This window comes from Dryas octopetala, chromosome 1 (genome assembly GCF_963921425.1).
Source record: "Dryas octopetala chromosome 1, drDryOcto1.1, whole genome shotgun sequence".
Taxonomy (NCBI): domain Eukaryota; kingdom Viridiplantae; phylum Streptophyta; class Magnoliopsida; order Rosales; family Rosaceae; genus Dryas; species Dryas octopetala.
In genome coordinates this window covers 20213657-20240800 of record NC_141366.1, presented here as the reverse complement: position 1 = coordinate 20240800, position 27144 = coordinate 20213657, and the positions used below count along the sequence as shown (strand labels likewise).

Genomic DNA, 27144 nt, shown 5'->3' with positions numbered 1-27144 from the left:
TTTAATAGTTTGTTTGTATGCTTATATGTATATTGTTAAATTAATTATAATTTAGTTTGTATGTTACATTTAGTTTAGTTTTAATTGCAAAATTTTCGATGACGTAGTCCAGCACTCCTCGAGTACTGGGTGAGGTCATGTGGCACGAAGCGCTTGTGCGAAGTTATCAATCGATAACTTTGTACATTTAACTAGTCGTGCGAAGTTATCAGTGGATAACTTTGTACACTAAATTTCAATCGATACCTTAGACCCGTTCGAGAGTCTATTGGGGCGCGCATGGACGCTTGGCGTGACTGCGCTCCAATATGATTCTTGAATTGTCCAAATTACCCATGGACAGTTTGGGAGTGCACAATTATGTGTTGTGGTTAGCGGTTCATGTGACGTGGTTTTGATCTGAGAAAATTTCGGCAACATCTCCTTATGTGTTCTTCGAGTGCATACTAGATATTTGTTTTAAATATCTACGTCGTGCACTTGGAGAACCATAGGGAGATGCTGCCGAAATTTTCTCTGATCAAAACCACGTCGTGTGAGCCAACAACCACGACACATATGTGCATTCTCGAATGGGATAGGGCCCTTACCGGAGGCATAAGGAGACGAAGAATGGTGACGCATCGTTTTCTAATTGTCGTGTAATATGGAAACAGGCATCATGGACCGACAGTGGATACGTAATACGAATCGTGTTAGTGATGAATATTTGTATGGGATCGAGTCATTTATCCAAGTTGCACAGGAACATGTCAATGCTCAGAATAATATAAGGTGTCCGTGCCGGAATTGTAACAACTCTTTATGGAAGACAGTGCGTGAAGTCAGAATTCATTTGGTGAGATTTGGGATGTCACACAACTACACGACATGGTATTATCATGGTGAACCGAGAGTTTATGCTTCGACGTCCTCGGAGACCCGAACAATTCTGCAGCCTACTGAATCTGTTGCTGATGATAATGACCAAGTGATGGGCATAATAAACGATGCTTATCCATATGCATCGCTAGATCACGAAGTCAGTCAGCATGATACAGAGAGCGATAATATGGATCAAGATGATGGGTTGCCCGAAGTCCAAAGAGAAGAGTTTGATAAGTACGAGAGATTGTTGAAACAAGCTCAGCGGGAATTGTACTCTGGTTGTGAAGAGTTCTCAGTGCTAACTGCTGTTGTGGAGTTAATGCATTGGAAAGTACTTAATCAACATTCGAATCGAAGTTATGATCAGTTGATGGGGATTTTGAAACGAATGCTTCCAAAGAACAATCATATACCTGAAACCCATTATCTTGCGAATAAGGTGTTGAAAGATCTCGGTTTGGGATATGAAAAGATTCATGCATGCAAGAATGATTGTGTATTGTTTTACAAAGAACACCAAGGGAAGGATAAATGCCCTGTGTGCAATGAACCGAGATATAAGAACAAGTCTGTAGAGAGAAAGAAACAGATTCCGCAAAAGGTGTTGCGTTATTTCCCACTTAAGCCAAGGTTGCAACGATTGTACATGTCGACACATACTGCAAGTGACATGAGGTGGCACAAAGATAAGCGGGTTGAGGATGATGTGATGAGACATCCTGCAGACGGAAGCGCATGGAAAGAATTTGACAAGATATATCCGGATTTTGCAGCAGATGCACGAAATGTCAGATTAGGACTTGCTACTGATGGATTTAATCCATTCGGAAATATGAGCACATCTCACAGCACTTGGCCAGTGGTCGTGGTTCCTTATAATTTGCCTCCCTGGAAATGCATGAAAAAAGAATTCACAATCATGACGCTATTAATTCCAGGACCGCAATCCCCTGGCAAGGAGATCGATGTATATTTGCGGCCATTGATTGATGAGCTGAAAGAATTGTGGCAAAATGGTGTGCCGACATATGATAAGTCCACCGAAACAATGTTTTCCTTGCGTGCGGCAGTCATGTGGACAATAAATGATTTCCCAGCTTATGGGAATTTATCAGGTTGGAGCACCAAGGGTTATATGGCATGTCCTACTTGTAATAAAGATATAACTTCCGCTTGGCATGGTGGTAAAGTATGTTATATGGGCCACCGAAGATGGTTGCCGGGGGATCATAAATGGCGTCACAGTAAGGAGGCCTTTGACGGAAAAAAGGAGATGGGCGTGAAACCTAAAGAATTATCTGGTGATGACATCTTGAGGCAGTTGAATAACTTAGAATTTGGCCGGATTGGTAAACATCCCTCTAACAAAGAACGAAATATGCCAAGGTCACCTGCACATCTAAATTGGACAAACAAGTCGATATTCTTCGAGTTGGAGTATTGGTCCAAGTTGAAAATCAGGCACAATCTCGATGTAATGCATATTGAGAAGAACGTGTGCGAAAGTTTGGTGGGGACAATCTTGGGCATTGAGGGAAAATCAAAGGACACAATTAAGGCTCGACAAGATTTGCAAGAAATGGGCATCAGGAAACATTTGTGGTTAACGAAGAAGGGTGATAAAATGATAAAGAAACATCCATTTTATACCATGAAGCCTGTGGACAAGAAAGAATTCTTAAAGTTTCTTGCATCGGTCAAATTTCCAGATGGATACGCGGCCAATATCTCTCGAAATGTGAAAATCGACTCTGGAAAAATTTTGGGCTTGAAAAGTCATGATTGTCATGTTTTATTGCAACGTCTGCTTCCGGTGGGTATTCGAAAGTTTTTGCCCGAAGATGTGGTTGAACCGATTGTTGGGTTGTCGAGGTTCTTTCAGCATATCTGTGCTAAGACGTTGCGCGTGTCGGACATGGCAAAATTGAAAGATGAGATTGTGTACATCCTATGCAAATTTGAACAAATATTTCCACCGGCCTTTTTTGATATAATGATTCATTTAATGATACATTTACCGCAAGAGGCAATTCTTGCTGGGCCGGTCAGTTATCGGTGGATGTACCCAATAGAAAGGTAACAATTTCTAAACTATTTCATTACTATTCTCCAAGTTCAGCTCTATGTTACTCATAAAATTTTTCTCACTATGTAATTACATTTGCAGAATGTTGGGTAATTACAAAAGGTACGTCCGAAACCGGGCACGCCCCGAAGGCTCCATAGCAGAGGCATACATTGCAAATGAATCCATCACGTACTGTGCAATGTACCTCAGCAGTGTTGAGACGTCATTCAATCGCCCCCAACGCAACGACGACGGCGGTGAAAAAAATGAGACACTTTCTGTCTTTTCTCAAATTACACGACCATTTGGCGAAGCCCCTAAATCAGCTGTTGAATTCTCGAAACACGATATGGAGGTGGCTCATTGGTTCATACTCAACAATTGCGAAGAAGTTGACTCTTTACGCATTGAACATGAGGAACTAATGAAGCGCGACTATCCAAGATGGGACATGGAACGTGTACAGAAAAAGCATCGGGAATTGTTTCCTAAATGGTTTAAGGAACATGTAAGTGATTACTGACAATAATGATCAGTTCGTTCATGTGTTTGTAAATTTTTTGTAATATATTAATTCCATTGTCTTTTAACAGATGGAAAAGCTGACTGATGATAATTCGCCGTTATACAAGGAGTTAATGAGTTTGGCGAGTGGTATTCAATGGGTTGAAACGTTTTCCGGATGTAATGTGAATGGAGTCAAGTTTTTAACTGTAGAACGAGATGCCATCTTGAGCACTCAAAATAGCGGGGTTTGTGTAGAGAACTTGGACACTGGCACGGTTGATTTCTACGGCAAGCTGACGAGTGTACATCAAGTCTTGTACTCGCATCGCTTTCAAGTTGTGTTATTTAAGTGTGATTGGTTTAATACAGACCCGAATAGGAACAACAGTATTAAACTCGATTACGACTTAATATCTGTGAATACAAACACTCGATGGTATGAGAATGATCCATTTATTCTTGCCACAATGGCAAAACCAGTATGTTATCTGGATGACCCTAAGGCGGGTGTGGGTTGGAAAGTAGCTCAGATGATTCAGAATCGAAATATATGGGATATTCCAGAAAAAGAAAATCAGGATGACGTGGCCTATCAAGAGGATTCATCTTCGACCATACCTAATCCATACAACAATGATGTTATCATACAACAAGTCGAGATACATGACGTTCCTCCAATTGAGATCGATGCCTTATCAATTGATCTTGGGCCACTTCCCCGAATTGATGTTAATGATTTCATCGATGATGATGATGATGATGATGAAGATGATGAAGATGAAGATGAAGATGAAGATGAATATGAAGATGATGATGTTGATGGTATCGATGATGATGATGATGATGAAATGAGTATTTCTAGTGGTGATTCAGATTAGTAATTGATAATGGTGATTCATATTAGTAAGTGATAATGATGATTCAGATTAGTAAGTTATTACTTTAGTTTTCTTTTTTACTAACATAAATATTTATTGAATTGTGCATATGAGTTTGATCTCGAACAGGGGTGGATCTCGGAGGTCCACTTTAGCATCTATGTCCGCCCCTGCAGCCCAGCCCGCCCCTGCAGCCCAGCCCGACCTCATAGCCCAGGGCGACTCGACCCCGGCGATATCCCCAGATCTCTCATCTAGTACTGGGTCTGGGATTCAGTCGGCACGGAGGGCCCGACGGGGTCACCGTTATGGTGTATATGATAATGTTGCATCATCCACTCGTACTGCCTCATCATCAGAGAGTAAGAAAAATGTTTTCACATCACTTGTGTTTATGTTTAATTTTATTTAGATGTTATAAGATTACTGTGAAATTAATATGTTATATTTGCTTTTCTAGGTACCAAAACCACAAGGGGGATAAGTAGAGGGTTGAAGGCGTCGCGAATCACTCGCACGACGAACGAGAGGATTCGAATCGTTATTGAGCAAGGTCACCTACGACCGAGCAAGGAGGTCCATAGTACTTTCGCTTCCTTTGTCGGATCGATTGTCCGTGGTGAATGCCCCATGCTTTTCCCCAGTTGGGAAAAGGTTGATGACGCCATCAAGAGAAGCATTATGGGCTCCATTTCTGTGAGTATATTTCGATTAATATGAAATGATTAATTTGATCATTCCTAACAATTTGATAATTGCATTTTTTTCAGGTAAACTATGACATTCGGATGGAGGATCCGGATGTAGCTAGGTATATGGAGAAGTTATTGAGAAAAGTGTACGCACAATGGAAGCACGAGCTGCACAAAGAATATAACATGTTTGGATCGGCAGATGAGGCATTGGCCAGCCCTCCTCCGGAGATGGCAGCTCGGCTTGATCAGTGGCAGTGGTTGTGCACTCATTTTCAGAGTCCGGAATTTTTGGTATGTTATATCATTTTAGGACTTCAAAATTATTTTTTCTTATGTTATTCCTTTATTGTGTATACACTAATATGTGCATTTCCAATTTGCTTCATATTTAACAGAGGAAGTCGAATGCCAATCTTCAGAACCGGAAAGCGCCCACAAGGATTGATCATCATGGTGGTTCCATGCCCTTCTCATATCGGGTGGAGTCATATCGTCAGGTGCGCATATATTTAATTTAATATATATATATATTCCTTAGTATTGTTTGAGTTTTTGTCAACATTACATTCTTTTTCAGGCTGGTTCGCAATTTCCGGAGGTCGACAACTACGGGGATGTTTATGCCCGACCCGGCAACGACAAGGGCAAGGCGAAGCACGTTAGTTTTTTATATTTTAGTTTTATTTCACAAATTTAAATTTTTGTATTTGATTTCTTAATTCCTAACTTCTGTATAATATTTTGAAGGCTGAGATGCTCGCCAAGAAGGCGAGTTATTTGGAGGAGGTGGCCAGCCAGTACCCTCCGGACACTCCGTTGGAGACGATCTCAGTCCCCGATCCCGATGCCGGTCTTCGTATTATGACGGAGACACTGGGTGTTAGGCGTGGTAGGGAGATACGCGGAATGGGAGCGGGTCGGGTTCGTGATCTCAGCGCCGGGTCTTCATCTCAGCCATCTGCAGATATAGTCAACCTGACCACTGAAGTGCAGTTGTTGAAGGGTCAGCTAGAAGAATCGAGAGCGGCATATGCGGAGCAGACGAGTAAGGTGCAGCAGATGTTTGGCCAGTTGGCCAGGATTGTACCTGGGTTTGTGCTGCCGCCCAACATTAACCAGTGCATGCCAGACTCCTCCACCGGTGTCGAGCAGATGTTTGGCCAGTTGGCCAGGATTGTACCTGGGTTTGTGCTGCCGCCCAACATTAACCAGTGCATGCCAGACTCCTCCACCGGTGTCGATGATGCTACTGACCTAGGGGGCCATTAGTTATTTGTATGTATGTATTAATTAAATTGTTTCTACTTTGTATGGATATTTTGGATATATAAATTTATTAATTTTGTTTTATATAATTTTTGAATATTAAATTCATATATATAATTTAAATAAAAATTTTTTTTTTAAATAAAATATGTTTAGGCGACGAACAAATTTCGTCGCCCAAACCCTCTTTGGGCGACGAATAAGGGTGTTCGTCGCCCAAACCCTCTTTGGGCGACGGACAAATGTCGTCACCCAAATCATCTTTGGGCGACGAATAAGGGTGTTCGTCGCCCAAACCCTCTTTGGGCGACGAAATTTGTTCGTCGCCCAAAGTACGTTCCAGCGAGGAAATTAGCTATTCCTCTCCCAAATCTTGTTTAGGCGACGGATAATTTCGTCGCCCAAACATGCTTTGGGCGACGAATAAGTCTGTTCGTCGCCCAAACCCTCTTTGGGCGACGAAATTTATTCGTCGCCTAAACATGCTTTGGGCAACGAATTTTATGTTTTGGGAGACAAAAAAATTTCGTCACCCCAGGTGTCTTTGGGCGACGAAATTTATGGGTTCGTCGCCCAAACTCTTGGGCGACGAACTTTGGGCGAATAATTGCTCGACGAACCAATTTCGTCGCCCAAACGTTTGGGCGACGAAACGCTACTTTGGGCGACGAATTTTGTTCCTCTCCCAAACTCTTTTTTCTTGTAGTGGTTGCTACTTGTTATTGCAAAGAAATTTTATTCATATATATATATATATTTTTTTGTGTTTGTTGTCCTAGGAGAAGGTTTAAGAGGCACAACTTCAAAACACTTAAAAGACACCGACAAAAAAGTTATTATTATTATTATTATTTTTTTTATTATTTTCAATTGGCCTTAATATTATTTCACATGCACCTTCTCCATCCAATAAAATAAATAAAAAAAAGACACCAAGAAGGGTCAAGCTCGTTGGGGATATTAATTGGCTATTTGTTATGTCGCTTGCATAATTAAGTTCACTATCCAACGTCAGGTTTATATATGTCCTATTAACATTAAGGTTCAAAGTTTGCCTAGCAAATTAACAACAAAACGGTGACCTTCAACTCATAACAAAGTAGATTATCCTGGAGCTTTTTTTTTTTTTTTTTAAACAATATAATGCAAAATTAAATTGGGTGCAAAAAGGAAAAATTATTAAGTATATCTGATACACCGCCACGTGGATTAATCAATCCAACATATAATGATATTATATATTGGACGGAATATTTATATTAGTAGGGTATAATAATAATAATATCCACTTATATTATGACACGTTGGATTGGTTACACTGCATGACAGTGTATCGATTACACAGAATAATTTCTCGTGCAAAGGTGTTTTAGTTGACCGACTTTGAGCATTTTTCAAAATAGGCTGACTTGCAAAGAAAGGTTTTTTTTTTTTTTTTTTTTTTCAAATGCAAAGGAAGGTTTGATAGCTTTATTTTGGTGCACAATGTAAGATCGATGGGCTCTAGCCTTTAGCTTTTGAAGAAATCTAAGCATCCATCCCAAAATCAATTGGCAATGGGAGGAGTAGCTCAAACCTTTATAAGCCACTAGTAAGGCCCTCACATCTTCAGTGTGAGATTTATCTCAACACGCCCATGTAACGTCATTTAAGCCTAACACGTGGACAATTTATATTGGGTGACGTGGGAGCACGTGTGACCGTTAGGCGCATCACATGAATAACATGTTCTGATACCATGAAGGAATCTAGACATTCATCCTAAAATCAATTGGTAATGGGAAGAGTAGCTCAAACCCTTATAAGTCATTAGTAAGGCATTCACATCTTCAATGTGAGATTTTTCTCAACAGCTTTTTTCCCTAAATCAAAATAAAAAAAATGGGTTCTATAAAAGTGTTGAGTTATTGGGTTTTCTTCTAGATCAGAACTGTATTTTATGTTTCTTTGTATATGGCTGATTTAGCTATGAATTTTTTTTCTTTAAAACAGTTGTCTTTATTTATGCATGATTCCATGCCATGTTTCTTTAAATGTATTTATGTTTACTAAGGGACGTTCGCTATTGTTGTAGTTTGAGAAGTAATACCAAATCTTAGACAAGTAATTATTCGATCAAAAAAAATAATTAAGCCAAGAAAATAAATAACCCAAGCATACACAAACACACCAAGATTTTACGAGCGGAAAATTCGTGCCTACATCCCCAAGAAAGATATTTGTTCCTCAGTATGAGAATAAACAATACCATATTATAATTGGACTAAATCACATAACTCAATCCCCAAAACCCTTGTACACCGTATCACAAAGTGTTTTCCAAGAACTCCAGCTCTCTCACCCAAATTAATTACGTACCTAATATTCTTGCTTTCACCGACCTTGATTGTGTATCTCTCACAAATTTTGAAGGCTTCTTAATTAGTTTTGTTCTAAACCCTTAAGGTCCTATTCATGAGTTCTGACGCGGTGGATGCTCGAACACTTTTAGGTGAGGCTCGAGCAACTCCATACAACAAGCAGTGTGCTCGAGCACCACTTAATTGGTGATGCTCAAGCCTCTCCAGACAGCAAGCAATGTGCTTGAGCACGAGCTAAATCAGTTCAAGCCCCAACCGTGAAGTATGATGCCCCCTCTTGCAGTTTTGGTTCCCTTGCCTCCAAACTCTAATCCAACCTCATGTAGAACACCAACCCTCCATGTTACCGGAAAACCTCCGAATGTGAGCCAAATACACAACAGCTCCTTAGTGTACGTGGTGATGATGAATGCTTTCGGTAATTGAGTTAACTTTGGGTACCTTGGGTTTTTATTTTATTTTTTTATATGGAACTTTAGGAGGGTGTACTCAATCCAGATTTTTAAAGACTTTTTTTAAGTGACAGACTTTCATAAACTTTCAGAATTATGATAGACTTTCAAAGAGTTTTATACACTTTTATAGACTTTCATGAAGTTTTATTAAAAAACTTTCATAGACATTAATAGATTTTCAATGACTTTTTGATACAAATATCATTGTGAAATATTGTAAGATAATAGCATCCGTATATCACAAAGGGCAATGAAAACACAATGAAATCAAACAGAAAGGCAATGAAAAAGTAGTGAAATCAAACAAAAAATGACAAGCTGATGAAAGAATAATCTCCAAGAAATCAAGATTGTTAAGAAACCTACTAATATATTGAATGATCTAAAACTGGTCTTCAATATTTGTCAAAACTTACTATTCAATGTTACATGGATAATGTTAAATCCAGATAACGTTGACGAAAACGAGCTTCCAAGTGTGAAGACAATTAAATTAAAAAAAAATAATACATAATGAGAAATGCATATAAGTTTTAAAATTTGAAAAAAATAATGTTGTATTACTACTTAACATATAAGTCAAAAATTTAAATAATGTTGAACTAATCTCTTTATTATTGTATCTAACAGATAAATCTAACTCAAGTCATCCTTAAAACTCTCAACGTAAACATACAAAAAATAAAAGGGTGGAACAGTATATTATAATTGACATGTTGTAAACCCATAAAACTTCTGGAGCACTGAAGTCTGGAGCTAGAACCGTATATGACAAGTCTATTTATATGTAATGGCATAATGATGAGACAATATAAGGAATAGGTGTATCAATGTTGGAAGGGACATACACGCGCGCATGCAATGCTAAAGGAGGCGGAGAGAGAAAAGGGGAAGCCTTTTCTCATAAGTCTTTCAAAGTCTTGGGGGGGAATGGAAGAGAAATAAGAAGATTTGGTATGTATACTTTAATGCCAAAAGTCTTTCAAAGTCTATGGATTTGAGAAATCTGTGAAAGTCATTGACATTTTGAGTACCGTATGACTTTTATAGACTTTTAGAAAGTCTTGATTGAGTACCCCCTGACTTTCATAAACTTTTTAAAAGTATATAAAAGTCTTGATTGAGTACCTCCTGACTTTTTAATTTAACAAAAGTCTTTAAAAGTCTTGATTGAGTACACCCCCCTTAGATTAAATACTAAGCACCTGTTGGAGAAGACAAAAAGGATATCTTGGCTTGTTTTGTTCAAGCTAGTTGCTTTTATGTTTCTCTCTCCTGCAATATGGTGGTACATTATTTAGCAAAATAGAAAATTAGGATTAAATATCAAATCTCAATAATTTTTTGGTATAGCATGAAGACCATATAATATTTCAATTGAACTATCAAATTTAAATGTAGTTTTTTAGATTAGGTCACAAATATGTTGGCCCATTTGATTTGAGCCTTTTCCATTTGACATTTTTATCCTTTAGCCCACATATGATGAGTGTTAGTTAAAATTTATAAGGTTTTGACAAAATTGCCCTTGAGACTTTTATATTATCTTAAAAATTTGCTAATGTAGTCTCAACTTCACATTTAGTTGTGACTGTACGACACTCCCAACTTCAAATATAGTTGTGACTGAACATCAGTCACATCTAAGTTGTGAAACAGTCACAGTTAAGTTGTGACTTAATTGAATTTTTTTTAGAGAAATTATATTACAATATAGTATAAATAGAGATCAAAACAATACTTTTACTTAAATCAATATACAGTATAGTGGTGTGAGTTGTCTCTTTCAATTTACCAAGACAGTCACAGTTAAGTTGTGACTGCATTGATTTTTTTTTTTAATACAATATAGTATAAATTAATGTAATATTTGTGATGTAATATTTTTTTATTTTTTTATTGTAGTGGCATGTGATGTAATATTTGTAAATTCTAATACCTTTTACTTTATTAATTTGTTTGACTTTTCAACTAGTATCTAATCTAAAATGCTATTTAATTTTGGTATCTAAACTAAAAAATTATTAAAATTTAATAGTTAAAATCAATCGACTTTTAGCAAAATTCGTTACTGTGCACTATATATATATGGTTCCATAATGACTTGGGGGAGGGTCTTGGTTAGACCCTCATCTCCAATTTGATTTTGTACCCTCTTGATTTCCTTCAATAAAGCGTGTTTTGGCCATTAAAAAAATTAAGAGTACCAACTAGATTTGTAGTTTAGTAATATTTCTCTCTACAATGTTGGAGAAGTCTAATGTTCGATTATGCCCTCCCCAAGAGAGAAAAAAAAAAGGACTTTTGTTCGTTTTTTTTTTTATCCAAATAGTACATCCCAATGGTTTTTAAGTTGTGTTATATTTTAGATTAAGCCACGAATTAAGTTGTCAACCTAAGTTTGTTTATAATATATTAATATTACTTTTTGTCCTTTAATAGGATTGGTAAAGAAAGTCGGTGCAATAAGGAGCTAATAAGTGCGTACTTGAGGAAAATGCTCAGACTCACTTCAACTTTAAAGAAAAATTACATGCTACATAAAAGTGTATATATAAAACCACGGTACGTCGGTAACTGAGTTGACTAGTCACAGTACTCCAACCCTCATGCACTTCTCATAGTCTATGAATAATTGAATATTATATATCCTTTTTCTGGTAAGTACCAGATGATTGTTATATATGGGCTTGCACTTATGAGGCGTTGCTGCTGGCTTTTTATTTGCTAGGATCTGCTTAATTGTCTTTTTGCGTGAAGCTGCCGCATCATCTTTTATACAATCTTTTTTTTTTTTGACCAACATCATTTATACAATCTAATTGTTAAGAAGCTCACTCAAAATTTTAGGGCTGCCCAGAATCAATCGACTACTAACCGAAATTTTTTGGTTTAGTAAATTGATTTTCACAATTCAAAAATTTGAAATTAAAAATTCAAAAAAATTGATTTGATTTTAGTAAAAAAAAAAAAAAAAATTAGTAAACCGACTAATTACCAAAAGAAACTAAATCAATTATTAACGAAAAAACTAAAATATTTACTTAAAAAAAGCCAAAACAATTAACAAAATTTAGTTATATATATTTATATAATACTATTATGTTGTTAATATAAATACCAAACTACTAATATTATAAACTAACTATAATAAATTATAAATGTATATATTATTGTTGATGCAAAAATTAGTGAGTAGATGCAACAACTTCAAATTAACAGTAGGCTTAGCTTGCTGTTTGGTCTTCTTTGTAGATGATCTGGAGTGTTTTGGATATCATTTCATGTATGTATATATATATATATATAAATAATATATATTGTGTTCTTTTCTCTCCATATATGCATTAGCATCATTTCATGGATGAATGAAATAAATAAACAGGTGAAGTATATATATTCACACGCTAATATGTTATTGAATTAGTTGAATTCTGAGATGTTAGATTAGAATAAAATTTAGGCTTAATTATCGATTTACCACTTAAAACTGTAACTCATTCCTACTTTACCACCTGAAAGTTTTTTTGTCCCAGATTATCACCTGTAACTTACATCCGTGTCCCATTTTACCTTATTCCGTCAACAATTCCGTTAATGCTGACGATCTGGCCGTTAATGCTGACGTGGCGCGCTAGATGTGCGCCACGTGTCACATCCTTTTTTTTTTCGCATTTTTTTTATTTTTTTTATTTTTATAACCTTTGAAAATTAATTAAAAATAGCTCTGAACTCAGAAAAATACACAAAAAATTCCTACGGACTCGTCTTGACTAGCACTAATTTACTATAAGGTTAAATTACCAATTTGTCCTTTAAAAATTTCCAAAAAAATTAGAAAGTCCAAATTCATTTCTAAAAAAATTAAAATAAATTTTCCTCTATTAAATAAATTCTAGAAAAAATTCTAGAATTTTCGTAAACTCTTGGACAAATTCTCAAAAATATTTTGAAAAATTACCAAAAGCCTGTTTTAGAGAATTATTTCGAGACTTTACAGAAATTCTAGAATTTATTTTATAGGGAATTTTATTTTTCTCTAAGACCGAGAGGTCTTTTGGGTAGCAAGTGTTCCAAAGAGTCTAAAGTATTTTAATTTTCTAGAAATAAATTTGGACTTTCCAAATTTTTTGGAAATTTTTAGAGGGAAAATTAGCATTTTGACCCCATAGTAAATTAGTACTAGTCAATACAAGTCAGTAGGAATTTTCCGTGTATTTTTTTAAGTTCGAAGCTATTTTTAATTAATTTTCAAAGTTTATAAAAATAGAAAAATCAAAAAAATCAAAAAATACAAAGAAAGATGTGACACGTGGCGCACATCCAGCGCGCCACGTCAGCATTAACGGAATTGTTGACGGAACAAGGTAAAATGGGACACGGATGTAAGTTACAGGTGATAATCTGGGACAAAAAAACTTTCAAGTGATAAAGTGAGAATGAGTTACAGTTTTGGGTGGTAAATCGATAATTAAGCCTAAAATTTATATGTAATGGATATACACATTTATTGAGTCTACATTTCTCTCTCTTTTTCCCATTACAAAGAGAAACAAGAAACCCAAACAAGTAACAACACAACAAGAAAAATAATCAATACAACAACCAAGCTATGAAGACCCAACTAGAACCTCCAAAAGCAGAACAAATAATACCATCAACCAAGGGAGCCAAACCTTTCATCTTATTAAAAGCTAGGTCATCACACAGAATAAGATGGAAAAATATTATTTATTTATTTATTTCTGTGCATGGCTGGCTCAGGCTGAGTGCTCAGATAAATTAATGGAAAAAGTGTAAAGTGCTCCCAGTCCCCACAATATGTTTGATTCTTTGATTCTTTGATCCTTTGATTCCTTTGTTTGATTCTTTGATTCTTTGATTCTTTTTGTTTGATTCGTTGTCGCAATTAACCAGTACTAGTGTAATTACTGTTTGTCACCTAAAAAGCAAATCTCAATCGATCTAGCAATAAACTCATGCTTTGAACTCTAAAATCTCAACTATCTCATTTCCATAATTCCATTTGCAACCGAAGATCGAAAATCATGGCTTTGGAGGTGCTTGGTGGAGTTGTTCTCTCTGCTTTCTTTGAGGCGGTATTTGACAAGATGTCTTCTCTGGAGGTCAGGGACTTCATCACATGGAAGAATCTGGAGGGTGGATTACGCAAGTTGAGGACTGCTTTGTTGTCTGCTAATGCTCTTGTGGATGATGCTGAGGAGAAGCAATTAAGTAACGATTTTGTGAAGCAGTGGCTCTTTGATCTTAAAGAGGCCGTCTATGATGCTGAGGACCTGGTTGCTGACATCAAGGCAGAAGCACTCAGGCGCAAGCTGCAGAAAGCTGATCATCATGATCTACCTGGATGTACTGACAAAATAACTAGTAAGGCACATCAACTCATCTGTGCTTGCTTTCATCCTTTTGACAGATCAGTAGATCCCAAATTAAATGAAATTATTGAGAGACTAGACTCCCTTGCAAACCAAAAAGGTCACCTCAATTTGAAAGAAGGTGCTAAACATGCAAGACTTTCTACTACTTCTCTGGTGGATGACTCTGGCGTGTATGGAAGGGATGAGGATACCAAGACCCTTATTGAATTATTGTGTGCGGACGATGCCACTCTGCATAAAATAGGCGTTATTTCCATTGTGGGCATGGGTGGTCTCGGAAAGACCACCCTTGCTCAGCTTTTGTACAACGATGACAGAGTGAAGCAACATTTTGACTTCCACGCATGGGTTTGTGTTTCGGAAGAATTTGACGTTCTTAGAATAACACAGACAATTTATAAGTCTGTCTCTTCGCAAAGTTCTAAGGATAAAGACCTAAATGAACTTCAAGTTAGCCTCAAAGAGGCTTTGACAGGGAAGAAATTTTTCTTTGTTCTTGATGATGTTTGGGACGAGAAATGTGATCTGTTTTCTCGCTGGGAAGACTTAAGACTTCCCTTTGCATCTGCAGCGAATGGAAGTAAGATCATCGTCACAACACGCGATGAAGATGTTGCTTCTAAAATGGGCACTTTTCCAACTCACCAATTAGAGAAAATATCTGAGGAGCATTCGTGGCAGATATTTGCAAAGCATGCCTTCAACAATACAAGTGGTAGTGCACATCCAAATCTTGTAGTGATCGGAAGACAAATTGTTAGAAAGTGTAATGGTCTTCCTTTAGCTGCAAAATCACTTGGGGGCCTCTTACGTTCTAAATTAGATGTGAAGGAATGGGAAGAAGTATTGAAGAGTGAGATATGGGGATTGCCAGATAACAAGAATGACATTCTACCGGCTCTACTGTTGAGCTACCATTATTTGCCTCTACATCTCAAGCGATGTTTTGCTTATTGTTCAATATTTCCCAAGGATTTTGAGTTTAAAAAATCAAAATTGATTTTATTGTGGATGGCCGAAGATCTTTTACAACCCACAAATGAGAAAATGATAGAAGAAGTTGGAGAGTACTACTTCAATGAGCTGACCTCAAGGTCATTTTTTCAACATTCATCAAGGGATGATGACCATTTCACCATGCATGACCTTATCAATGATGTAGCAACATTTGTATCTGGAAAATTTTGCGTTAGGTTTGAGAACAAAGACTCAATCAACATTGGGGGCAAAACTCGCCATATTTCGTATGTAAAGGCACATTTTTACAGCTTTCAGAAATTTGAGGCTTTATATGAAGCTAAGCATTTGCGCACCTTCCTACCATTATCACTTAACTTTAACTTCATCTTCAGTGGCGGTAATGTTGATCGACTGCTCAAGCTACAATGTTTAAGAGTGCTTAATTTATCTGACTATGATATTAGGGAGCTGCCAAATTCAATTAGCAAGTTAAAACTTCTCCGGCACTTGGACCTGTCTCGGAGTCCAATCGAAAAGTTACCTGACACATTGTGTAGTCTGTACAATTTACAAGTATTATTGTTGAAAGGGTGTACAGAGCTTACTCAGTTGCCACCCGACTTGAGAAGACTAATCAACTTGCGCCATCTTGATATCAGAGAAACAAGGATAGAAAACATGCCCCCACATATGGGCAAATTGAAAGATCTACAAACTCTGAGAGGGAAGTTTGTCTTAGACAAACACAGTGGGGATAATATTGTAGAGTTGAAGGAAGTTCAGTATTTGCGGGGAAACTTTTGTATTTCAGGGCTTGAGAATATTGTTCGTGTGGAGGATGCTTTGGAGGCCAATTTGAAAGAGAAGAAGTATCTCAAGGAACTGGTTTTGGAATGGGGAGATCTTAGTGACGATGCACAAAGAGATAGGGAAAGAGAAGTGCAGGTGCTCGACAACCTCCAACCTCATACAAACCTAAAAGCACTCGAGATTATTTCTTATGGGAGTACGAGATTTCCAAGTTGGGTAGGAGATGAATCTTTCTCAAATCTAGTTTCTCTTCGACTTGAGAGGTGTGGATATTGTTTGTCTTTGCCATCATTGGGGCAGCTACCCTCCCTTGAAAAGCTAGAAATAGTTGGGTTACAAGAAGTGGTGTCAATAGGGCCAGAGTTTTATAGTGGAGGTTTTCCTAATCTTTGTGAGCTTAGTCTGAAGGATTGTCCCAAGCTAAGCGGGAGATTCCCGTTAGACTACTTCCCAAAGCTTGAAAAGCTCAGCATCTGGAATGCTAATGTAGAATGCCCTGATACTTCTCAACTCCTCCTATCCCTCACTGAATTGGAGATAGCCAAATGCCCAAATTTGGTGTGTTTTCCCGATGGAGGGCTACAAGCGCCCAACTTGACTTCAATTCGTATCTTTAGATGTAAGAAACTGAGGTCACTGCCAGAAGAGATGCACACCCTTCTCCCATCTCTTGAGTCTATTTTTATACAAGACTGTCCAGAATTGGAATCATTTCCGGAAGGGGGATTGCCACCAAAATTAGAATCACTTGAGATCTATTCCTGCAAAAAAGTGATTGCAAAGCGTCTGCAGTGGGGTCTACAAAGACTCACCTCTCTCAAGCATTTCAGTGTCGGCTTCGAAGGATGTGAAGATTCGTTTCCGGAGGAGGGGCTGCTGCCCACCACTCTCACTTCTCTCAGCATCGAAGATTGTTTGAATCTTAAGACCGTGAACGGCAAGGAGTTGAGACACCTCACCTCTCTTCACATGTTGACTCTAATTAGATGCCCTGAGCTCCAGTGCTTACCAGATGAAGGGCTACCCACTTCTATTTCTCATCTAGAAATCTGGTGTTGTCCTAAGCTCCAGTGCTTGCCAGATGCAGGGCTACCCACTTCTCTTTCTCAACTACAAATAGCATATTGTCCTAAGCTCCAGTGCTTGCCAGATGCAGGGCTACCCACTTCTCTTTCTATTTTAGAAATGTGGGAGTGTCCTTTGCTAAAACAACGGTGCCAGAGAGAGACAGGGGAAGATTGGCCCAAGATTGCTCACATCCCCAACATATACATCGATCACTACAGAATATGATGTGCGATGTCCATGATTGGGTCCCACTTTAATTATTCCATCTCAGTCAGGTACTAATTCTGCAGTCTATGCTTGTAAATTTCATTTTTCAGCAGCGAATCTAAAAGCCCTTACAATAGAGTTAAATTGCAGGAACGCAGGTAATAAGAGTTATTCTCTTAGGTCATATGTACAATAGAGCCCTTAAATGTAACAAATTCTATGTTAAATTCAATCAATATTCAGTGACTACTGCCAAGGAAAACTGCATAAATATCATGTTCCACTGCCTTTTCTATTAATTGTCCAATTAAAGTTTTCCATTATATATTCAAAAATTGACAAATTAAGCTCTACTCAAGTTCCACTCAGGACCCTGTTGTGATGCAGGATGCAAGTTAACTTAAGCTCACTTAGAATTAACTTAAGCTTGAAACTCACTCTGCATGCACACTTAGAATTAACTTAAGCTTGAAACTCACTCTGCATGCACACCCATCCACATATTAGGAAATCCACAGTTAGAAACCAGCATGAATGAGCTAACCATATTTCTCACAATAAGTTCCTTAAAATTCAGAAACTAAGTAGATCCAAGAACTGCATAGACTCCTCTAGTTTAAGGTTTGTTCAACTTCCAATGCAAGTCTTAATTGCATTTTAGATTACTGTGACTTAAGGTTATTCAACATAAGATAAGTTATGTGCAAGATTCAAACTCAGGTTTAGAAGGATTGCTGGAAATTTCAGGAGTAATTAAGGGAAGGCAATAGAATTTCTGGAAATTTCAGTTGGGCAAGAATATAAGAAGATATGAATTCAAGAAACACTTACTTGGTAGGCTAAGCAGATTAAGAAAAAAGTGAAGATTGAACCTCTTAAAAGATAAAGATAGAGACTGGATTCACACCTTCGCAGAAAGTTAGAGACCAGAAAGTTTTTTGATAACAATTTGCATTCATTAATCCATAACTTGCGTTTAGGCAATTACATATTTTTATACCCAATAAGATACCCCCCTGTAGACTAGCATCGAAGGTTCCAAAGAAACCTTTGGAATTCCTAATAAATACCTGGTGCATGTAAAGCCTAATACATGTTTGTAGAAAAGTTTGGAAACTCACGAATGTATTAATTACAACTGAGGTGATGCATGGAATGAAGAGATCTAAAAGTCTCTAGTGGCTTGGGCTGCTGGAAACTGTAGAAGAAATAATGATGTGAACTTAGTCCAACCACAAAGATAGAGTAGGATTACATGACCTCTTTTTCCATCTCTTTCGCTCATAAACCCTAAAGGGTTTGGCAGTGATGTCCTCGTCATGTTGCAGTCCTAGTTAAGATTTCTGGTTAGGAATCTTCTGTCTTTGACACAAACATGTGCCCACGTAAAAATTTAAAGGCGCATTGCTACAATGAGGAGGAAATCTTTAGATTCTTAACTGACATATATAGTACATTATATTGCACAGCATGCTCTGGTTGGACAAAATCTGATCATAATTAAGAAGAAATCAAGTGCAGTTTGAAAGATCAATCAATACCGGCTGGTACTGAACTTGGCTGTTTACATTTCTAAAGGTCAGTCACCAAGTCTCATATGTTTTGTATGATTTTTTGATAAAATATGTCTGATATCATTTCATCAATGAAGAAATGTATTGATTGTACAGTTGATGAGTATCTAATGTTTTTCTGTCAACCACAGGCTTGCATCATCTTGTTTTTAATACACAATGCCCGGGGTTTTTTTCTTGGTTAATGCTCAGATACCTTGGATCCCTTCTTTTTATACGAGTGAGTCTTCCATCGTGGATACAAAAGAGTTTTCTATTGTGTTTGAGATTACATCGAATTTCCTGTTGCAACCACAACTAAAGAGTTTAATTTTGATGTGAGTGAATAAAACACAAGAAACTAAGTATACTTAATATTTTCTAGTCAAATGCATGCCTTTTATATTTTGTCACCAAGGTGCCATAGTAATTGTGTTCCTGCTAGATAATTAGTCCATGAGTTGATCATATTGTTGGCACCCAACGATTGATATACTGCGCTGCAAAGCTTGAACTTTTCCTCTGAAGCAGCCTGCAATGACATAAATTACATTTTAAGTAAAATTAGATTGCCATCCTTGATAAAATCCTTACATATTATATGCTTCTTGTTCAAAGAATATTGAGATTACACTGGAGCTTTAGTAGCTAACAAATATAAAAATTAAGGTCAATTATATTTTAAATGCTTCTTTGTCAATATGAATAGGTTTAATGTCTATGAACGCTGACAAATCTACCCATCAATTTTGTTAGATATTGATTATTGAAGATATAAATTAATAGATTATCCAATTCTCTTTCGGATACGTTTTCTGCAGTCCATTCTTCTATGTTTAATTTTAGTAGTGAGTTACGAAGTGTTTACTTCCTTGTCATGCTGAAACATATTGAACAGATAAGATGCCCTATTCCCTTAGCCTATTTCCTTTCAACTGCTCTATATGAAATTTATAATATTACCTGCTATTGGTTGTCTACCTTCCATTAGTTTCTATGTAGTCTAATTTCTGCATTGAATTTCTTTAAGGATTCTCTCTTCTTCTTAGTTATAACATAAGCTCTCACTTTCCTTTCTTCAGCATAGATCAATGAGATTTTGTGCTATGCTTCATTACCAAATTGCTTGATTATTTTGAGTCTTCTGAACAAACTCTTAGTCTTTATAACAGACTGTTATTAAAATCATAAGATTGTGTCAGATAAACAGCAACTGCTGTTTAATTATAGTCTCCATGTTTTGATGTTAAGGTGGTTAGTGTTTAAGATTTGACCGAGTTTTTTATACCAAGCTGATTAGTCATAGAATTTGATAAGTTTGTTCAATCACAATTTTGTCTTCTGACTTGACAGCAATCAGTAATTGGGAAATCGAAAATGCTGATGGGTTCTACTCAGTAGGCTTCAACCCCAACAAGCCATTCAGCTATCTTCAGGTTGTGCCTCATCCTCATTATAGACTGTTATGTGGTTTCCACTAGGCATATTTTCTCATGAAACCATTTCCATATCTTGTCAGACTTTGTTGAAACTCATTTTGATGGAAGCTTATGTCAGTTTTTATCTGGAGTCTTCTTAGAGAAATTATGTCTTGCGGTGTATTCTTTCAGTTATGCAATGTATCTGTTTACAAGCTCATTATTCACATGTCTTCAACTTTTATGTTTTCCCCCTTTTCTTTTTTAAGCTTCTCCATACTATAAATGTTCTGATTTCAGTAGGAATGGTAATCTTTTGAATACTGGCAAGGTAGTTGATTTTTGTACAGAATATGAAACACATTTTAGTATTATTTTATTTTATTGTTTAGTTGAAATGAAACAATAGTTGTCCTGTAGTTTTCAATTTTGATTTTGTTTGTCTTGTTAAATTGTCTTTGAGTAGAGGGAGATTTGAATTTGTACCAACAATTTTGCACAGTTCATCTTCTCAGTCATATTCAAGTCTTGAGAGACACTTGAATTAAGAATCACCTTATTTTCGTAAGGATATGATTAGGAGAGAAAAGTCATAATACAGAATACTAATAGGCATGTAACTTCCCAAAAGCTGATTTTAGAGTGATATCCTTGTTAAAGCCCTAGTTAGTAAGTACGCGTGTTATACGCATACGTGTTTGAGAAATACTTTTGTTTTCCCTGCATTTCTTAATTATGTCAGTCAAATAGTAGTTGTTGTTTACCACTGACACCCTTCTTTTGAATCTTTAGACTTGCATACCTTTGAGCTATTAAAGGGGACAAATGGAGACTTATTATCATTAATTTCTTGGTTTTTTTTTTCTGAGGGTGCAGAGCAGGGGTGTTAATTTGAAAATGATGAGATAGTTGCATAGTATAGCCTGTTTGTTTATTGTGGTTTTCTTTTCTTGTTTTTGTTTCTTAGGGTGCAAAGCAGGGGTGTTAATTTGAAAAGGATGAGATTGGTTTTGGCGGCTGTTAATTTTCAATCTGAGTATCTTTGATGAATATATATTTCAGTAATTTCTTTGATGTTGGTCGAGTCTAATTTGGTGTTCTGTGTTTGCGTGCCCTTCATCATGTGATTTATGTAATGAAGTTCATATTGTTCTCAGTTTTCTTTTCTTGTTGACTTGATGTTTTGTTGCTTTATCTTCTTAATTGTATTGCATTTGATATATGTATAGGTACTCTGCTCCTATAAGAGGACTAATCCGAAGAACAAGTGAAGCAGTTACACAAGAACAACTTGATGAGGTGCAATTTGAATGGGGGAGAAAACACTGATATTTAATATCAGTTTTTTTTTATTAAAAAATATTTACAATATCAGTTGTTAACTGATATCTAATTTTAATAAATCTAATATTTATGCATGTATAGACATCTAAATAACAAATAAAACTGATATGTAATTTTATTTTTATATCAGATTGTAAGTAAAACATGATGTTTAAGAGACTTATATTATCAGAAACAAGGAAAAAAGGAAAAAATTGATATCTAATATACATTATTATACCGGTTCTTGATAAAATAATGATATTTAAAATATCTTACATATCAAAATTCGTTTTTTTAGATATCAAAAATCTGAAAATTCGATATCTATTATTTATCAATGATATCAGATATTAAAAAAATAGGATATTTAAAATTTTATAGATATTAGTGGAAAACTACTATCTTAAGTAGGTACATTAGATATCACCTGTCTAGACATCGCCTGGTTACATCAATATACATTAGTTATTCACTGATATTTAAAGGGGGTATTTGTAGTAGTGTTGTCTTTTTGCTTGTAGCTGCCACATCATCTTTTATACAATCTAATTGTTAAGAAGCTCAATCAAAAGTCTAGGGTTGCCCTTTGGTTTGATTTTACCGAACCAACCGACTACTGACTGAAATTTTTTTCACAATTCGAAAATTCGAAACCAAAAAAATTTCGAAAAGTTGGTTTGATTTTGGTAAAAATCGAAAAAAAGTTGGTAAACCAACCAATTACCGAAAGAAACCGAATCAATTATTAACCAAAAAATCGAAATATTTACCCAAAAATGCCAAAACAATTAACGAAATTTAGTTATATATATTTAGATAATACTATTATGTTGGTAACATAAATACCAAACTACAAATATTATAAACTAACTATAAGAAATTATAAATGTATAATGTTATTGTTGATGCAAAAATCAGTGAGTAGATGCAACAACTTCAAATTAACAGTAGGCTTAGCTTGCTGTTTGGTCTTCTTTGTAGATGATCTGGAGTGTTTTGGATGAACTGGCTTGCTGATATGTCTTTGTTTATATATGTCACCTGCATGACGAATCAATAGAAGTAGTACCGGTGTGGTACCAGCTAACTATATACACTCCGATAATTAAGTCAAAGATGAACAAATGAAGGTAGAGAAGCAAGAACAAGATATGAAATTAGGAGAATCATGAAGAACAAGGTAAGAAGTTTTGGGTAATTCTCTCAAGGGAGTGTGTGTAAGTCTTTAGAGTTGTGAACCCCTTCTTTGTTTTCATAAGGCTGAATATATAAGCAAATTAAGTAGAGGTAAACAAGATATTTATTTACATGCAGATGAGTGATGGAGGTAAAGTAGCATGGAATCCAAGCATGGCTTTGGTGATAGTGCGTAGGCCTAAAGTCCTATATGGTGCTAGTGTTGTCAGGGTTTATAGAATGTCGATCATGTCACAGCCACTTAAGTATAAATGAGGATAATATTTAAACCTTATAGAACAGTGGTGGACTAAAGTATCCGAGCCGAGCCAAATGTATAAATCCATAAATTCCCCGTGTAGAATGACTATTTCAACTAGTCGGATCAGGATGTGCAGTATACTTTTCGAGCCGAACCAATGGCCGTTCAAGGCAATTTGTCGGGTTGTAGCTGAATGCCCAAGGTTGAACTTTGTTCAGCTCGGATAGGGACATGTATGTCGAGCATCATTTGGTGGGGTCGAAGTCATGTGTTACTGAGCTAGATCGATGAGATGGACAAGGTGATTGATCAAGTCAATCGTTGAAAAGTCAAAGTGCCACATAAAACTCTGTCAAGTCACGTGTGAGCATGTAAATGGTTTAGAAAATTCAGGTGAATTTATCCACAAATAGTTATCATATTAATAATATTAAAAATGTGGGTTAAGATATAAAGTTACTTTCTAATAAAGTAAAGGTTATTAAATTTGGAAAAATAAAAATCTCTTTGTTAGGTAAGTAAGGCATATATATATATCATACATATTATTCATATTTATCGGTATATATACACAGGGAGTAAAATTTTGAAATTTTCAGCGAAATTTCGCCGAAAATTTCGTTTTTTAGGGGTATGAAAATTTTAACACCATACCAAAATTATTTCGAAAAATTTTGCCGAAATTTTCCGAAATCCTCGAAATTTCGGCGAAAGTTTCGATGTAGAGACCGGAGAGAGAGAAGGGAGGCAGAGACCAGAGGGAGAGGGGAGGCAGAGACCGTCGCCGGAGAGAGGAGATCGGAGAGGGAGCTGTAGATCAAGGCGCGCCGTCGTCGGATGGAGAGAAGAGATCCGGGGAGGGAGAAGGAAGAAAGAGATTAGGAAGGGAGGAGGGAGAGGGAAGAGAGAGATTATGAAGGGAGGAGAAAAAATGGTGAAGGGAGAAGAAAAAAAACAGGAGAAAAAAAAAAAGAGGAAGGCTGAACTGGAAGAAGACGAAGCCCAGGGGAAGAGTGGAAGACCACTAGGGGAAGAAGAGGAAAAGTAAAGAAAAAAAAGAGGAAGTCACGTGGGAAGAAGAGGAAAAGGAAAGAAAAAAAAAGAAGAGAAAAGAGAGGAAAAGGAAAAAAAAAAAAAGGAAAGAAAAAAAAAAGAAGAGAAAAGAAAAAAAAAAGAAAAAAAAAAAGAAAAGAAAAGGAAAGAAAAAAGAAGAAGAGAAAAGAAAAAAAAAGAAGAGAAATTTTTTTTTTTTTTAAGGTAGATTGAGATTTGGAGTCTTTAGGCAATTGGAAAGAAAAAAAAGGTTTGGGGTTTGATTTGGTCATTTTGGTGTTTCGTTTAGTTGTAAACATAAATTATGAAAAACAAATTTATCCCCTTATCATAAAATTTCATTTCCTTAATGTTTGGTTTTCCAATTACGATAATTTGTAAAATTGAAATTTTAGGTAAACCGTTGTCGCCGCTGCTGCCATTGGATTGGTTCTATTTTAACCCAATTCGGCTTAATTTAACTATCGAAGACCATTTCCAAGTCCCTTTGAGTAAGCTTGCTACTTTCCGTTGCCACATTGGTGATTTATTCGTGTAATTTTATTATGTAATTATTAATTAGTGAAGTATTTTTTTAACAGTATTGTCTCCGGCGCGCATTATATTCATCACATATCACATGAAATGTACTATATTATTTGATTTCTTCAATGTTTTTTATCAATGTAGTAGATAATATATTAAATAAACATATGGTCAAGTTTCATTCAAAATTTCCATATTTTGATAGCAATTTTCGTCGTTTTTGTCCAATTTTATAGAAATCGAAATTTTAATCGAAATTTCCGCGAAAATTTCCATCGAAATTTCCATCGAAAATTTCCTCGAAACCGAAATTTTACTCCTTGTATATACATACTAAATAAATATAATAGATACTAATATATATTATTAAACTTAGTATATATTATTTGAAAATATTAATATTAATATTATTTTTTTTCATACTAGTAATATACTTAAACTACCAATATATACTGTCGGTATATATATTTATCAAACATTATATGTTAATCGAACCGAATTGACCGATAGACAGCTCCACTCAATACTTATACCCAAAAAAGAATTTGGATGCGCTAACAGGAACTTAACACCGTTCCCTATTTTCTTGCACCTGAGAGTCTCAACACTGAGTCATGTGAGATCTGAAGCATGGATGCGCGATTTTAGTGCCGTATTCCGTATCGGATACACCAACAGATACGATACGCTCGGATACACATTGAATACGTATCTGGGTCAACAGATACGTGGTTGACTGGTTGGATACGCGTATCCTTTGCTCTCGAGATGGGTAATATGTAAAGATTCCCAATTACCCAGACTACCCATAACTCAATTCTTCATTTCTGATTTCTTCTTCTTCATCCCTGTGGAGTGTGGAAGGAGTCTCGAGAGATCGATGCCGACGAGTGGCGACCTATTCTCCTCTCATCTTCTGTAATTTTATCTGTTCTCTACTTCTCTCTCTAATATCTGGCCTCTCTCTATGTGTAATATCTGGCCTTGGCCTTATCCTTTTGAACAAAACTTACCTATCCCCGGGATGCCACCTGTGTGGTGTCACGTGCAGAGAAAGAAAGAAAAGGAGAGAGGAGAGAGATAGAGAGAAAAGAGATGATGGGGATACCACCTAGTGATATCCCAGGGGCAGGTAAGTTTCACTCTGTCCTTTTATCTTTCTTGTTCCTCACGTGCAAATGTGCACTGCATCAACTAATATCTCAATTGAGTCAATTGTTTCTACTTTTTCACTTTTCAAATATAATATTATAATATTCAACCAAAAAAAAATATTATTATAATATTCAAATATAATATTATAGCATCAACTAATATAATGCTAATATTACTATATCTTTGAAATAGTCTTCTTAGTTCCCATCTTCATTGAATAGGTGTGATGCTTAAAATTACTAACCTTTCTCTTGATGAACCATTATTGGAGACTGTTTTATTCATTGAATAGGAATATTGAAGTTGATTAAATTTAAATTTGGATTTAGATGATGAATTTGAATTTTTATATTATTTAAAGTATATTTTAAATTATTTATATTATTATTATTATATATTAATATATATTTTTAATTGCCGTATCCACGACGTATCGTATTCTAATTTTTTGAGATTTGTCGTATTTCTGTATCGTGTCGTATCATATCATATCGCCGTATCTGTATCTGTGCTTCATAGCATGTGAGCCAAGAGGAGTTCAGAGTAGTGGCAAGAGGAGGCTTTATATGGGTGGAAGCGGAGGAGATCTGAAGGGATATTGGGTTTGGTTGTTGTGGGTGTGGGTGTGGGTGTGGGTGTGGTTATGGTGGGGGTCAATTTACAGGGTTGGGTGGTGGCGCGTGAGGTTGTTGACGGTGGTGTAGCGCATAAAGTGTGTATGTAGCTGGTGAAGAAGATGACCAAGGACATGTTGGAGAGCTGGGGGTTTGGGACCTTGCAGTGGAGGAGAAAGGTGGTAGAGAGTCTATAGTGGCCACCATGGCCATCAAGAGTAGTAGTTAGACTCGTTAATCCATTTTATTTTAGCCGTATGTTGGTGGCGACAAGTTTGCCATAAATCAAACTATTAGACATCACAAGGTTTAAGAAGCTTAAAACCAAAATCTCATTATCCATATCTACAGTATTCAAGAGGATTTTCAAATTTATGTTTTTAAATAAAGGACTTAATGTATGCCTTAAAAACCTATTTATTGCTTATAGGCCTTAGGCTATAATCTTAAACAAAGTAGAAAACTAAAACCTTCAACTTGCCTAATAAGAACAACTTGTCCAAAAGACAACTTGAATATAAA

The 27144-nt window shown here is 36.2% G+C and overlaps 3 protein-coding genes and 1 long non-coding RNA gene across 4 annotated transcripts; all 4 read left to right on the top strand.

The window, feature by feature from the left end:
* Positions 1–582: 582 nt before the first annotated feature.
* On the top strand, positions 583–4227 carry LOC147298981 (uncharacterized; the record flags this gene model as incomplete). The annotated part of the gene is made up of 3 exons (XM_086229104.1): positions 583–2943; positions 3035–3443; positions 3529–4227. Coding segments are annotated over exons 1-3 (3405 nt in total), but the record flags the coding sequence as incomplete, so codon positions are not given.
* Positions 4228–4996: 769 nt separating this feature from the next.
* On the top strand, positions 4997–5448 carry LOC147298980 (uncharacterized). Its single transcript, XR_015120024.1, has 3 exons — positions 4997–5016; positions 5091–5306; positions 5411–5448. It is a non-coding gene; the product is annotated as an uncharacterized LOC147298980 (long non-coding RNA).
* Positions 5449–5476: 28 nt separating this feature from the next.
* On the top strand, positions 5477–6284 carry LOC147298979 (uncharacterized). Its single transcript, XM_086229094.1, has 3 exons — positions 5477–5512; positions 5593–5673; positions 5763–6284. Exons 1-3 carry the CDS (start codon positions 5477–5479, stop codon positions 6282–6284), a joined length of 639 nt encoding a protein of 212 aa, XP_086085220.1.
* A 7851-nt stretch (positions 6285–14135) lies between these two features.
* On the top strand, positions 14136–21967 carry LOC147298978 (putative disease resistance RPP13-like protein 1). The gene is made up of 5 exons (XM_086228116.1): positions 14136–17608; positions 19010–19118; positions 19246–19334; positions 20447–20529; positions 21741–21967. The coding sequence occupies exon 1, from the start codon at positions 14145–14147 to the stop codon at positions 17556–17558; it is 3414 nt and encodes a 1137-aa protein (XP_086084242.1). The 5' UTR covers positions 14136–14144; the 3' UTR covers positions 17559–17608; positions 19010–19118; positions 19246–19334; positions 20447–20529; positions 21741–21967.
* Positions 21968–27144: the final 5177 nt, after the last annotated feature.